This window comes from Theropithecus gelada, chromosome 3 (genome assembly GCF_003255815.1).
Source record: "Theropithecus gelada isolate Dixy chromosome 3, Tgel_1.0, whole genome shotgun sequence".
Taxonomy (NCBI): Eukaryota; Metazoa; Chordata; class Mammalia; order Primates; family Cercopithecidae; genus Theropithecus; species Theropithecus gelada.
Window position 1 is genome coordinate 175,636,818 of NC_037670.1, and position 16,332 is coordinate 175,653,149.

Here is a 16,332-nt window from a genome sequence, read left to right on the forward strand (position 1 = left end):
ATCCAGCTTCAAGACATAAATGACTGAGCACAGTGGACATCTACAATCAAAAATCTCTGGTAAAATGATGTAGTAATTTAAAAAATTCAAGAATAAATATTGTTATTAGCTTAGTTTGTGAATATTTTGATATTTTGATATTTAATGTTTACACCTTGTACAAATGATCACATGTAGATCCAACAGATTTTAATGGACACTTTTACACTACAGTGAGCCTCATCACACCTCAAGCTTAAAAGAATGACACCAACAAAAGCAGGGGTTTAATTTTAACACTCAAATATGATGACTGTTACTTCAGACTCAGAAAAAAAATCCTGCTTCCCTATGATAAATTCTCAGACTAATCTGCTACGAAAACGTTTAGCCCCCCAAATGCTGCAGTTACTGTTTACAGTGAGGCCACTGTGAACAACACAAACAGGAAATAACTGCATAACACTAATTTTTAAGGTGGCAAATACATGTATGGAAACTATACGGGGTAATAATACGGATGTTAGAAACTGATCACGCATGCTGAACCAAGTTAATTCTGAGATGAAAGACACTGATGCTGTATGGTCAATGGCAAGGAGGGATGGAGGGAGGAATTAATTTCAGACAGTATCGGTCCAATAGACAGATCGATGTATGTATGTATGAATGACAGGGTCTCGCTCTGTCGCCCAGGCTGGAGCGAAGTGGCAGGAACATGGCTCAATGCAGTCTCAACCTCCTGGATTCAAGTGATTCTCCCGCCTCAGCCTCCTGAGTAGCTGAGACCACAGGTACACACCACCACAGCCAGCTTTTTATTTTGTTATTTTTTGTAGAGACAGGGTCCCGCTATGTTGCCTAGGCGGGTCGTGAACTCAAGTGATCCTCCTGCTTCTGCCTACCAAACTGCTGGGATTCCAGAGGCAAGCCACTTCACCCAGCCCAATGGCAAGGTTTATAGAGAGAAAAGTCCCAGTGAAGCAGTAGTTCAAGGGCAAAGAGAATGTTAAGAATTTAATGTGAAAAGTGGTATCTCTTCTGCAACAGAAGGTAAAACAACCAGGGCTCACGGAAGTACATGGAGTGAATTAAGACGCCATCCCGCTGCTTGTCAACGAGCTAAGGTGCTACACTTACTGGACTTCAGCTTCTTGTTTTCCACATAAAATGCGTATCTCTACAGAACACGGACACTGCTTCATTTCTCAAACTGAAATCACATGCACAGCAGCTCACTTCATTTTCCTGATGGCCTCAAGCACCAAGGCTTTCCCACAGGCCCCTTCGCCCGCCAGCTGGGTGGTGTCCACTCAGTCACTTAACCCTCTGTGAGCCTCAACATTCTGTTATAAAATGGGGCTAATGGATATTTCCTCACAGGTGTAGGGTGTGGATTGAATGGACTAGTATTTGAAGATATTCAGTATAGTACTCAGCATTAACAGCCAAGAAGAACAAATGCTTAAAATTTCCACCCTATACTGACCAAACCAGAAGCCAACAGAAATTTATTTATTTTTTTTCATTTTGGAGACAGGGTCTTACTCTGTTGCCCAGGCTCGAGTATAGTGGTATGATCACGGCTCACTGCAGCCTCAACCTCATAGGCTCAAGTGATCCTTCTGCCTCAGCCTCCTGAGTAGCTGGGCTCACAGGCACATGCCACCATGCTTGGCTAATTTTTAAATCTTTTTGTAGATATGGGGTCTTGCCATGTGCCCAGGTTGGTCTCAAACTCTAGGCCTCAAGTGATCCTCCTGCTTCGGCCTCCCAAAGTGCTGGGATGAAAGATTTATTCTTTTAATTTCACCCACATACACCATTGACCTGTCTGCAGGTCACAGAGGAAGTCTCAGTTCCATCCTTCAAAGACCTCATATAATATTCCAAATGTACAAGACACTCATACAATGCATTAAAAAGCAGTGTCCTGGGCGAGCTCGTGAGGGGCCTGACACTTGTCGTTTTGCCGACTATCTTCGCAATAATGAAATCTTCTAAAACTTGGCTTTAAGAACACATGCATGGAGCTGTTTATAAAGCAATTTAAAATTACACTTGGAAAATTCTCCATAATTACAGATGGCACAGGGTGTTCCAATTAACTAATAAACAGGATACAAAGAGGACTAATACAATCTGGTTCTAATTTGCAGGAAAAATCCTGTCAGGGGTCTCGAGTACCTTTGAAGATTTCTTTCCTTTTAACTGATATGCAATTTGCTCGAACTATGATTAATTTTAAAATTTACATTTTAATAGGATTTTCAAACAAGCAAATGTGATAATTAGATAAGAAAAGATGGGAAATAAAATTTTCATAGAGAGGTAAGTTTTTAGAATAGTGGGCAGGCCCGAGCTGCTCTAAGAGACTCTGGCAGTCTCTACCAAGGTGCATATCTGTGTTCCCAGAATGGGAAGCTGGTTCCTCTGATGCCTCACTGCTTTCTACACAGCTTCACGCTGATTTTCAGTAATTGATTGTGAAGCTTTTAAAATTAATGCTGATATCTACTGCATCAAGAAGGGTCCAGCTTCTGAAATATGGTCCTCGAGACTCTTCTCCGTCCAGGCCCAGGCCTCCCTTGCCAGCTGCATGACTCCTTCCTCCCTGAACTCATCTTCCGTGCCCCTCCATGCCCCAGTACTCCTTCAACTTCAGAGGAACAGCTGTCCACCATCATCATGGAAGGACTGTTTTCTGGAGGAAATGAACTGCTCCAGAAAGAAAACACACAGATAGGAACATGTGGCCTCCAGTGAAAAAGACGGCTGGCTACTGCTCTTCAGTGAAGCCCACCAAGCAAGAAGCCCACCAAGCAAGAAGCCCACGTGTGAACTTGGTGTGTCCATGCCAACTGTTAGCGGTCACTCTTAATTATGAATGAATGGGCAGCCATCTGACAGGGCCCTGAATGCTGAAGTCACACAAGTCCCAGTTTCATACAGATCTCACTAGAACGGTTAGGGGAAAAAAAATCTTCCAAAAAGTGGAACAGAAAGAAATGGGAAAAGAGTATTAAAGATCAACTCAGGGGGTCTCAGAGCTGCTCACTGAAGTTCCAGAGAAAAGCAAGCACTGGGAAGAAAACAATTGAGGAAAGAATGTAAGGAAGGCTAGGCACGGTGGCTTTGGGAGGCCGCAGTGCTGAGGATCGCTTGAGCCTAGGGGTTCAAGACCCATCAGGGCAACATAGTGAAACCCGGCTTCTACAAAAAATAAAATAATTAACTGAATGTGGTGGTGCACGCCTGTAGTCTCAGCTACTTGGGAGGCTGTGGCAGGAGGATCACTTGAGCCCAGGAACTGGTGGCTGCAGTGGGCTGTGACTGCACTACCATACTCCAGCCTGGGTAACACAGTGAAACCCTATCTCTAAAACAAATAAATAAAAAATTTAAAAAAGAAACAATGCAAGGACTAGAGACCTGGATACTAAGAATGTCAGGTTCCAGGGGGAAGTCACCTGCCTGGCACCATGAACTGACCACAAGACACATGATGATGGAATCTTAGGGTACCAGGTAGAAAGCGAGAGCCACAAAAGCTTCAAGGGGGAAAAATAAAATCACATATAAAGGTTGGGGATTTTAAAAAAACAACAGATTTCTCTTTATCAGCACTGGTAGCTAGAAGGAATGGAATGATATTAGTACCTTCCAAATTCTTAAAAATGATTTCTGTTATGGAATTCTAGATGTAGCAGTCTACAGGTTGAACATAAGTGATGTATAAAATTTCAAGTAATACATTCCCACGCATCTTTTCTTGGGAGGTTTTATGGACTCAGTGTGTTTGGTTCAACGGCTCAACAGGTTGTTTCTGTGGAATATGACAAGAGTAAGTAAGGCACAGGAGGAGGAGACTATGTCTTTATTGTCAGTTTTTTGGTACCACTTGACAGATGTTATTAATACTGCTTTGAAAAATTCTCAGTCACTAGTCTGCTCTGCTCCAGCACATTCCCGAGCCCCAGCCCATGCGTGGCAGGGGCTGCCATTCTCCCTCCCTGGTTCTCAGCCAGTTTTCATCTTTTCTAGAATATTCACATGCTCTCATTTCTTCTGTCCTTGATGCCATATCAAGTGATCCTATGTATAATTTTGCATACTGAGGAATCTTTCTGCATTTCCATTACTATCAGCTATCCCACCTGGTTTCAAGTCATCTGTAAATTAGATGATGCCATCAACAAAATCAATATTCAAGTCATCGTTCCAAAGCTGAAGAGCGTGGGGCACAAGAAAGCTCTGGCGTACCCCCAGTTTCTCAGCTGGAGCTCCCCAGAAGGCAGAGTGTATTTGGGAATGTGATGCCAGGGAGCAGAAGTACAGGAAGGGAGGAAGGAGACGGGTGGGTGGGTGAGTCAGTGCAGGACGCGTTCCTGAGCCGCCGCCGCGGGGCCCACTGATGCTGATGCCAGCGAGATCTTCCTAGGACTGCATGTAGCTGCTGGCTCCCGTCCTCCCCTGGCGGAGGAAGCTGGGGCACATGGCATGGTCCTGAGCTGAGGGCCGTCCCACTGCCCCTACACAGAGTAGGGAGCACTGGACTATGAGGTGATGTGAATGGATTTGGAAATGGCACACGAGAGGCATCCAACACAATTAGAAACCTTACTCCAGGTTGATCGAGATTTAAACATTAATTGTTCACTTGGCTGCCAAGCTGCAGCTCTGCGTCTCATCCTCTGGGACCTCGTGCCAGGCTCTGCCAGCCTAGTCTAGCTGGAATCCAGATGTGCCTGTTGTGGCACGGCCATCTATGCAACAGCCACAAAAGAAAGGCAGGTGAATCTCCTGTAAATTTTGTTTTGGTCAATTCATGACAGATTGCATTCATTCATATATCTCAGCTGGGATTGATACTACATTCCCCAGCCTCTGCTTTTTGAGAAATCTATCTGCTCTTTCATCTCTGGCCTCCGAAATCAGATCTCTTCTCTGCAATTCCTCTAATACCACGAACATTAGGAATCTCCTTTGTAAGTTCCCTTTGATGCTAGAATGTGATTCATCTGGATCGAAATGAGACAGGGTTTGTGCTGACAGGTGCTCTCCACAACTATTGTGGGCTTTAGTTTCCTCGAATCACTATTACTTTACCTCTTCCACTTTGAAGATCATTTTCCTTGATAATGAACAAAGTATAATTTAAGCTGAACAGTTCTGTTTTCTCTTTGTTGACATCAGCAGCATCAGCCTGGAACAATAGGGCTGGGACTTCTCTTTCCTTCTTGCTTTTAAAATAATCAAGCGCCCCTTCCCTTTGTGCCTCTTAATTTTAACACTGAACTAGGATTGTTCTGGGCAGCTCCCTCCTATTCAAGCTCTCCTTTTACTTTACTTTTGATCATGTGCTCTGCATTCTATATTCTCTACTCATTCTTTGAGGTGGGTGGATCACTTGAGGTCAGGAGTTTGAGACCAGTCTGGCCAACATGGTGAAACCAAGCCTTTACTAAAAATACAAAAATTAGCTAGGTGCCTGCCTGTAATCCCAGCTACTCAGGAGGCTGAGGTGGGGAGAACTGCTTCAAGTGAGCCGAGATTGTGCCACTGCACTCCAGCCTGGGCGACAGAGCGAGAGTCTGTCTCAAAAAAAAAAAAAAAAAAAAGTGCTTGGTAAACAGCCACTTATTTGGATACTTGCTTGGTTTTTATTGGCATTATTCAAAATCACAATGCCTGCAATAATGTAAGCAACAAAATGAAGTTGTTCTGGATTATAACCCAAAGAATAAAATAAATATCCATAAATCCATACTGAAATAAATGACTGAATAAATAAATAGATGGAGAAGAGACAAATCTCCCTTGCAGAAAAATCTCAACGAACTCACGTAGCTGCTCAGCTCTCACAGAGGTGAAGCGTCACTCCCCACTGGCTAAGTGTGGGCTGTAGGTGGTGACTTCCTTCTTGGGACTACGGCATGGGAAGGAGAAAGAAGAAGAATCTCATGGTGGAAATTCCTGGCACACCTCAGCCAGGTAATGGAGAGTGGTAAGTCCCGCAGGCAGTAAGCACCCTGGAGATGGTGTGATGAAAAGGGCACTTTACCTGTCTCTGGCCTTCCTCCTCCAAAGCCACATTCCCAGTCTAATCATGATAAATCATGCAAATCTCAATAGAGGGCATTCTAGAAAATACCTGACCGACACTCCTCAAAACCGTCAAGGTGTCAAACATAGGGAGCGTCTGTCTGAGAAGCTGTCTCACCTAAGGAGGCATGATGATGAGACATGATGGGGTAACCTAGATGGGATCCTCCAACAGAAATGGCATTATGTAAAAACTAAGGAAATCTGAAGAAAGCATGGACTTTAGCAAATAATCATGTATCAACACTGGTTCATTAACTGGGACAAATATAGACCCACAGTAACGCAAGATGTCAAAATTAAACTGGATGTGGGGTATATGCAAACTCTCTGTACTAGCTTTGCCATGTTTCTGTAAATCTACAACTCTTATAAAATAAAACATTTGTTAAAAAAAATAAAACTATCATTTGTAGAGTGTTACTAAAAGAAGTCACATTGCCACTGTGAGGAAAAGCCTAGATCGTTCCTAATGCTTCCCCCACCAATCCTAGGGTGTGAGAATTTCATTATGAAATTTTATTTATTTTTGGGCCTCTCATAATCCTTGAGGTGTCATCTTTTGGAATCACTAACTGATGTGGTTTGGCCATGTCCCCACCCAAATCTCATCTTGAATTGAAGCTTCCATAATTCCCACGTGTGGTGGGAGGGACCCAGTGGGAGGTAACTGAATCATGGGGAAAGTCTTTCCCGTGCTGTACCCACGATAGCAAGTCTCAAAAGATCTGATTTTTTTTTTTTTTTTTTTTTTTTAAGACAGATTCTTGCTCTGTCACCCAGGCTGGTGTGCAGTGGTGCAATCTTGGCTCACTGAAACCTCTGCCTTCTGGGTTCAAGCAATTCTCCTACCTCAGCCTCCCGAATAGCTGGGACCACAGGTACCCACCATCAAGCCCAGCTAATTTTCATATTTTTAGTAGAGACAGGGTTTTGCCGTGTTGGTCAGGCTGGTCTCAAACTCCTGGTCTCAAGTGATCCACCCACCTCGGCCTCCCAGAGTGCTGGGATTACAGGTGTGAGACACCACACCCAGCAATCTGATGGTTTTAGAAAGAGGAGTTCCCCTGCACAAGCTCTCTCTCTCTGCTTGCTGCCATCCATGTAAGACATGACTTGCTTCTTGCCTTCCACCTTGATTGTGAGGCCTCCCCAGTCACATGGAACTGTGAGTCCATTAAACCTCTTTTCCTTTATAAATTACCCAGTCTCAGGTATGTCTTTATTGGCAGCATGAAAACGGGCTAATACACTAACTGATACCTATCTTTCTCTGAATTCCTGGGCTTGTCTGGAAGGGAATGGGATGTCCCCCCCTTTCTACTGTGCCAGTCATTAAGTTACTGTCTCTTGGCTCCATGTCCACCCCTCTAACTTGGCTCTGTGATGCTGGGACTTTGTAGGCCCTGTTTCGGTGTTGCCAGCTGGCTCTATTTCAGGCTCTGACAATAAAGGAGTCTAGGGAGGGATTCAAAGCCGGAGCAGGAGGAAGCTTGCTCCTCCTGTCAGCGGCCAGCAGGGTTCCTGTCTGCCTGCAGCTCCCGTGAGTTCCACCCAGGCAATGCCTTACTTGGGCACTGTAGGAGCAGCAGCTGAATACAGTTTGTTGTTTTCCCGTTTTGTGCGAAATGAGCTTCCTCAAGCCCCGCACTCAGAGACATAAGCACCAGCTAGAAGGCACATGCCAGGATGCCCTCTCCTCCATGACACTGTAGAGTACATCAGACTCAGCATCATGGTAAAATGTGGGTCACTGAGCCTCATCTCCCCATTTCAGATTCAGGTCTGAGATTGGGTCCGATGAGCTGTGTTTTTATAAGTTCCAGTTGATGCTGAGCTACTGGTCTGGGAACCAGACTTTGAGAACACTGCCTTAGAGGTCTTTATTTATCCTTTCAGTTACAAGTTAACTTAGATCCAGTTAACATTTGCTTATGTTCTTTTTCTGTTTAAATAACTGGTGTGGCTTCTGTCTCCTGACTGAACCTTGACTGATCAAGAAACTGGCACCATGGCCAGGCACGGTGGCTCAAAAGTGTAGTCCCAGCACTTTGGGAGGCGGAGGCAGACAGGTCAAGAAGCCAGGAGTTTGAGGACAGCCTGTCCAACATGGTGAAACCCCACCACCTCTACTAAAAATACAAAAAATTAGCCAGGTGTGGTGGCGGGCGCCTGAAATCCCAGCTACTTGGGTGGTTGAGGCACAAGAATTGCTTGAACCTGGGAGGTGGAGGTTGCAGTGAGCCAAGATCATATCACTGTACTTCAGCCTGGGTGACAGAGTGAGACCCTATCTTAAAAAAAAAAAAAAGAAGAAGAAGAAGAAAGAAAAGAAACGGCCAAGACTGGTTCCTAGAAACAGAGGACTTGGAATTGGTTTCCCATCAGTGAGTTTAACACAGTGTTGAGCTCTTTGTCAGTGGGAAATCAGATTCCTGTAATCCAGGGCAGGCCATGGCACTGTGACTAAACAAGTCATCATCTGTGACTGTGGTGACATCTGGGTGCCAGGGCCCACATGGCCACTGTACTGGCCATTGACACAGAAGCCAGGACCAAAGGACTCAGTGTGAGAGCCTCCTGTGAGTATGCTGGGGCCTCTGAGAAAACCACAAGCCCGGGTACGGGACCTGCACTTACAGACAGAGAACCCAACAGCCTCTATGGTAGTCCCCAGAGAATCTATTTCTCGTAGCTACAGGGCTGTTTCCAAAACCAAACACAAAGCATAACTCTGCGGGGTGTGGATGCACAGGCAGAATTGGCGGCATCTCTGGGTCTGACGGGAAAGCCGGGCATGGATCTGGAAGGAGCGGGACCCCGGCACCGGACAGAGGGACGTCTGACTGGACTCAGATGAAGGTGAGATTCCAGATCCGGGAGTTCCTCCGAGCCTCCCATGGCAGTGGGAACGGCTGGCTCTCCAGTGTCTGAGAATCACCTTTCTTTACTCGAAAGCCTAGTGACAGGATGGGGCAGACGCCTAGCGCAGGCCTCTCACCCTCCCAAAGAAAACCCCAGCCGGCCATTGCCGCCCCTTGACCTGTAACTAGGGACAGGTTTCTGCATGCAGCAGGGGACGAAACCACTTACTTATACGCCAAACAAACTGTGAGATCTTGCCATTTTACAGTTGCAGAAACCCAGGAAGTATGTATGGGAACGGTGCTAGTAAGTCAGGACAAAGACGAGAAATTTAACACCCGTTTGGTGGGACTGATGGCTCTGAGCGGTCTCACCAGTAATTGTCCGTTAACATTTTGCAAACGTAGCCGGCAGTGGCTCTAACCGCTCACTTGGTTGACTGCCCGAAGTGCAGGGCACTGCTGAGTCCGTGTTTAATAAGGCTGAGATGCCAGGCTTCTGTGGCACAGTGAACTATACAGAAGGAATCCACAGGCTAAGGGAGACAGGGGCACTGGCACGGATTTGTCACGTGCCACTTGCACATTCCATACCCAGAGGACACTCCTCCTGGAGCCCCTGAGGAACATACAGGTGAGGGACCCCTTCAATCAGAAAAGTGAACTTGTCACTGCAGCAGCTGTTCCCAATGTAGTATCTTGGGGGACCTACAGCCCCTGCCTGGGCACATACTCCTTTCTCTATACCAATCTACAAGGACCCCCAGACAGAGTCTGCTTTACCTGGCAACAGGACACTTTCACCCACGTGTCTCAAGGCTGCAGCACCCCCGCTCTGTACCTTATTATGGTCTGCAGAGAAGCTGGCCATCTTCACACTGCACATTGCCACACTGGCCCATGCGCTGATGGCAGTGTGGGCTGGACTGGACAGGCAGGAAGTAGCAGAGCTCTAGGTGCCTCTGTGAGTTATGTGCAGGGCACAGCGTGAGGGACAGACCCCAAAGAACCAGCGGTCTCACACCCCAGAATGGCCTGAAACACTGGAGACACCCCTCCAATGACAGCTTCAAGTTGTCACTCCACCTGCCACTACAACCACCAGGCAGGTGTTTTGGAGGCAACGTGCACCACATGTGTGTGTGCTACTCTGACACAGGTACTGAGTGACACTAAAAGCTGTTTTCAGAGAGGCCTGGGGCAAGATCAGGCATGTGGCAAGTCCAGGTTGCTCTTCTGTGTAGCCTTAGGATCCAGCAAGGTTGATATCAGGGATGCTGTAGGAAGCCTCCACCAAAAGGAAATTTACAGAGTAGACATTGAGGGTTTTGAGGGAAGATTAACTCCAAAACAACCATGTCTTCTCCTGCAGATGACTTTCGCTGGGAAACAGTTCTGGCTGATTGCGCCAGGCCCTTGCAGAGACTGAACAAGCTAGCCATGAGACGCAGAGACCATGCAACCTGAGCTCCCCATCGCAAACAAGGAACTACCAGGCCCTCCAGGCCGAATGCTGAGTGTGCACAGCAACCCTCTCTCGCCAGGCAGAGACGGGGCTTGCCCAGGCCTGTGAAGCACACGGACACTGCCCGGGTACATGATGCAGCTGCTCTGCCACTGGTGCCTCCCCTACCTCGATCCACACCCAGACTTGGGGGAGCTCCTTATGAGCCACTGACTGACGGAGAAAAAGCTGGGCTTGGTTTACAGGTGCTTCTCCTGCTGGGCTGGCCGCTGCTGGCACTGCAGAGTGTGGCTCTTGAGGACAGTGGGGATTACATCTCCCAGCAGGCAGACCTCCCAGCTGGACATCTGATTTCCACTTTATCAGGACTGAGATGGCCAGGACATATCTACACGCATCCCCAGGGTGATTCCAGTATTAAACCAGGGGAATCTCATGGAACCCAACCGCAGGGAGTCCAGTCGGCCTCTCAAGAGACTGAAGATGGAAACAGAAAAGCCAAGCCCGAGACTGCTCGTCCCCCTTCATTCTGGCGGCACACCCTCCCATTCTGCTCTCCTCTCGTGGGCTCTGTTCTACTCCTGTCTGCACACACTCTTTCAGCTTCCCTGCAAGTGGCTCGCCTTGGTCCCCAGAGCAGTTATGGCTCTGAGGATGTTGTACCCTCAGAGTAACGTGGTCATTTTGAGTGCTGTTCTGCAGCTTACTTTTTTTTTTCCTAATAAATGAATATACTCTTGACAAACATTTTCTCCCGTATGCAGCATTCTGTTATATGCCTATGCAAGGATTTATTTAATCTCTTAGATTGTTTTGGGTACGCGGCTATTTTCTGTTTGCTTTCTTAGCTCTTGAGGGTGTGTCAATAACTATTACTGCAGCCTGTGTCTAGAAAACACTCAAATCACCCCCTTGCAAATACATCTTTTACTCTGACTTAACCAATGCCAAACAACTTTCTCCCCCTATTTCCATGGTAATGCATCTCAGCTCCTCTCAAACTCAGAGCCTCACAGGATAAACAGCTTCCCGGAGGTGATGCTCACAGCTCCTGTTAATTAGGGAAGTGATATTTACTGGATCGGTGATCTTGGACATCCATAAGGTATCGCATTTTTCATGTATTACTCATTCGATTTTCTTTAGGGTTTAGCCAAAATGAGTAATACGTGGAAAGCTAGGTAAAAGTCAAACCAGCTGTTACTTGTTACTGTCATTTTTTGAGAGTCTTGCTTTGTTGGAGTCTCACTCTGTCATCCAGGCTGGAGTGCCGTGGCACGATCTCGGCTCACTGCAGCCTCCGCCTCCTGGGTTGAAGCGATCCTCCCGCCTCAGCCTCCTGAGTAGCTGGGACTACAGGTGCCTGCCACCACACCCAGCTAATAATTTTAATTTTTGTATTCTTAGTAGAGATGGGGTTTCACCATGTTGGCCAGGGTGATCTTGAACTCCTAACCTCAAGTGCTCTGCCCGCCTCGGCCTCCCAAAGTGCTGGGATTACAGGTGTGAGCCACTGTGTCCGGCCTACTGTCACTTATTTTTATGTTGGTAGAAATGCCGGTGGTCAGAAGATCTGGTATTTTACAAAGTAAACCTCCTGGGGGATGGGGGTGAGGCTGAAATAGGCTGAGCCAGTAGTTCCTTTATCTTGGGAATTCAGAACTACTTGTTATTTTGTTATTGAAACACGTGGTCACAGTTCTCGAGACGGCATCTCTTAAAACGACTGCCTACCATTTTCCCTACTATAAGATTGTATTTGCATGCTTTCCTCTTTGTGTCAAATAATCAGAGAATCTTAGGGTTTTAAAAGTGGCTCTGAAGGTCACCTGGTCCAAAGTGAACTCAGCAAAGACAAAGGATATAAAGCCAATTTGCAAAAATCAATTGTATTTCCATATGTTAACAAGAAACAATTGGAAAATGAAATTAAACGAAAGCAACATCATTTTTGGTCATCCTGTAAGTCCTGGGTGGCAGGCACAGAATACACGTAAGGGGCTCCAAGAACCCGGGGAGCCCTCTGAGGATGCATGGCAGGTGTGGGGCGTGGGAGCAGAAGCAGGCCACACCTGGGGGTTCCTGGGGAGGTCTAAAGGGTCTGGTGGAGCAGGAAGAGCCTGGGAGGATCACCTAAGGCAGGGCTATGGGAGGGGTTGGACACGCTCCAGGGCACCTTTCAGCCGGAGCTCCCGAGGGCTCAGGCTGAGGCCGCCCTTGCAGGGCCCTGGCTGGGTGTCTTCCCCTGCCCTGCTCTTCCTCTGATCCCTTCATGCTTCCTCCTGGGAGTGCATCCTTCATAAACCACTTGCCCGTGAACTCTTGGTTTAGCATTTACTTCTGAGGAACTCGACTGAGGACAATCCTACTTGGAAAATATTTATATAGAAACAATACACTAAATGTATATGCACAGATATGTGGGTAGACACACATTTGATTACATGGAATGTAGTTTGATCACTGTATTGAGTGTAATATTTAGGACTTTTCGTATGTGATTATAAGTTACATTGATATAAAGTAAATTGCAACAAGCATAATTTTAATACCAAAATGTTAAGATTCAAATGTTCTGTGAAAAGAGATTGGTAAGGTTCTTCTCTCAAGAGATTGCCCATTTTAGTGATTGTCTTCTTTTTCACCATTATTATTTCAAATTTATGTATCATATGTTCAACTAAATAACTAAGAAAGACCATGAGGATATACTGAGTGAGGCTATACAGTTTAATAATGAACAGCTTAGGTTCTAACACACATTAGACAGCCCTGTGTTCAAAACCCCATCTTGTACTAGCTCTGTGGATTAGATCCTTAAATTCCACAACAACAACTTGTGGACTAAGCTTGCTTTCTGGTTTTTTTTTTTTTTTTTTTTTGAGATGGAGTCTTGCTCTGTTGTCAGGCTGGAGTGCAGTGGCATAATCTTGGCTCATTGCAACCTCTGCCTCCCGGGTTCAAGCGATTCTCCTGCCTCAGGGTCCTGAGTAGCTGGGACTACAGGCATGCACCACCGCACCCGGTTAATTTTGTATTTTTAGTAGAGATGGGGTTTCATCACGTTAGCCAGGCTGGTCTCCAACTCCTGACCCTCAGGTAATCTGCCAGCCTTGGCCTCCCAAAGTGCTGGGATTACAGGCGTGAGCCATTGCACCTGGCCAAAGCTTTCTGACTTAAGTTCTTAAACTCTATAATTTGAGCTTCCCTGTCTTCAGGAAGAAGACAGTAATAGCACATTTCTTATAAGGTTGCCACAGATGTTAAGAATTCAGATAAAACCTCTGCACAGTGCCTGATAGTGCAAAGGACTCAATAAACGTTTGCTGGCATTGCTGGTTTTAAATGACTGCATAAAGCAGTAGCCATCCAAAAGTGAAACAAAAAATTCATGAAAACTGAGTACACTTACTTGTAATGTAGTATCAAAGACGACAAGCTTTGAACTGGTTGGAACGATGTCATAACACTTGTGTGACCTCATGAATCGCATGTAAACACCACTTTCTGAGTCTTCTGCTATAAGAAAAAAAGGCAAAACATCAGTAACAATAAAGAACACCCTCAATCGGATAAAGAGCATATACATAAACCTATCACTAACAGACTTCATGGTAAAATACGAAATGTTTTCCCAGTATGACTCAAGGGCCAGGCAAGGATGCTCACTCTCACTAATTCTATGAACACTGTACTGGAGGTCCCAGATGGGGCAATAAGGCAAGAGAAAAAAATGAAAGGCATACACGTTGAAAAGGAAAAAGCAAAACTGTCTTTACTTGCACACTGTATGATTTTCTAGATAGGAAATACCAAAGAATCTAGAAAAAGTTCCTAGATTTAAAAAGAATGAGTTTAGCAGGGTCACAGAATTAAATACGGGGTTAATAAAACAAAGACAAAGCTAATCGAATGGGGAAAAGTTGGAAGCTTTCCCTTCAAGATCTGGAACAAGGCCGGGTGCGGTGGCTCACACCTGTAATCCCAGAACTTTGGGAGGCTGAGGTGGAAGGGTCGCTTGAGCCCAGGAGTTCGAGACCAGCCTGGGTGGCATAGCAAGACCCAGTTTCTACAAAAATAATAAAATAAAATAAAAATAAAAATAAAGGGGGAAAAAAAAAGACCAGGAACAAGACAAGAATGCCTGCTCTTGCTACTCTGTTCAACGTAGTACTGGAAGTCCTTGTCAGAGCAGTCAGGCAAGGCAAAGAAATAAAAGGCATCCAAATATGGAAACAAGGAAGTTAAACTGTCCCTGTTTGCAGATGACATAATCTTATATATGGAAAACCCTAATGACTCCATCAAGAAACTGTCAAAACTAATAAATTTGGTAAAGTTACAAGATATAAACTCAACATAAAAAATCAGTAGCATTTCTATACACTAATAGACAACCATCTGAAATAGAAATTTTTAAAAATCCCATTTATAATAGCTACAAAAAAAAAAATACTCAGGATTTAATTTAACCCAGGAGGTGAAAGATCTCTACAGTGAAAACTATAAAACACTGATGAAAGAACTGAAGCAGGCCAGGTGTGGTGGCACATGCCTGTAATCGTAGCACTTTGGGAGGCTGAGGTGGGCAGATCACCTGAGATCAGGAGTTTGAGACCAGCCTGGCCAACATGGAGAAACCCTGTCTCTACTAAAAATACAAAAATTAGCTGGGCATGGTGGCACGGGCCTGTAATCCCAGCTTCTCAGGAGGCTGAGGCACGAGAATTGCTTGAATCTGGGAGGCAGAGGTTGTAGTGAGCTGAGATTGTGGCACTGTACTCCAACTTGGGTTACAAAGTGAGACTGTCAAAAAATAAAGGAAGAATTGAAGAAGACACAAATAAATGGGAAGATATCTTGTGTTCATGGATTGGAAGAATATTGTTAAAATGACCATACTACCCACTATGATCTACAGATTCAACACAATGTCTATCAAAATACCAATTCTTCTCAGGACAAGAAAAAAAAAATCCTAATATTTGTATAGAACCACAAAAGACCCCAAATAGCCAAAAGAATTTTGAGCAAAAAGAACAAAGGTGAAGATATCACACTACCTGACTTCGAAATATACTACAAAGCTACAATAACCAAAACAGCATGATGCTGGCATAAAAACAGACACACAGACAAAGAGAATCAGAAAGCCCAGAAATAAATCCACACATTACAGTCAAATGATTTTTGACAAAGGTTCCAAGAATACACGCTGGGCAAAGCGTGGTCTCTTCCATAAATGGTGCTGGGAAACTTAGATATCCACATGCAGAAAAATGAAGTTGGACTCCTGTCTCTCATCAGATACAAAAATCAACGGAAAATAGATTAAAGATTGAAAAATCTATGACCCAAACTATGAAACTACTAGAAGAAAACAGGGGAAATGCTTCATGACTTTGGTCTGGGCAAATATTTTACGGATAAAACTTCAAAAGCACATGGAACAAAAGCAAAAATGAACAAATGGGATTATATCAAACTAAAAAGCTTCTATCCTGCAAAGGAAATAATCAACAGAGTGAAGAGACAACCTACAGAATGAGAGAAAATATTGGCAAACTATACATCTGATAAAGAGTTAATATCCAAAATAGATTAGGAATTCAAACAACTCAACAGCAGGAAAACAACAACAACAACAAAAAAACAAATAATCTGATTAAAAAATGGGCAAAATAACTGAATACACATTTCTCAAAGAAGACATAGAAATGGTCAATGGGTATATGAAAAAATGTCCACCATCGCTAGTCACTGGAGAAATGCAAATCAAAACCACAATGAGATATCACCTCACTCCAGTTAGAATGGCTATAATAAACAAAACAAACAAAAGATGAGTGTTGCTGAGGATATGGAGAAAAGGAAGCCCCCCCCCCCACTTTTTTTTGAACTATTAGGTGGGAATGAAAT

At 44.9% G+C, this 16,332-nt stretch overlaps 1 protein-coding gene across 6 annotated transcripts in view; it reads right to left on the reverse strand.

Annotated features, from left to right (window-relative positions):
* Positions 1-16,332, reverse strand: part of PRKAG2 (protein kinase AMP-activated non-catalytic subunit gamma 2) — a 324,143-nt gene that overhangs the window by 27,563 nt on the left and 280,248 nt on the right. For all 6 annotated transcript variants that reach the window (XM_025379082.1, XM_025379083.1, XM_025379084.1 and 3 more), the window contains one exon: positions 13,826-13,932. In XM_025379082.1, the coding sequence (XP_025234867.1) occupies positions 13,826-13,932 (107 nt within the window). The remainder of the gene's footprint in view (positions 1-13,825; positions 13,933-16,332) is intronic.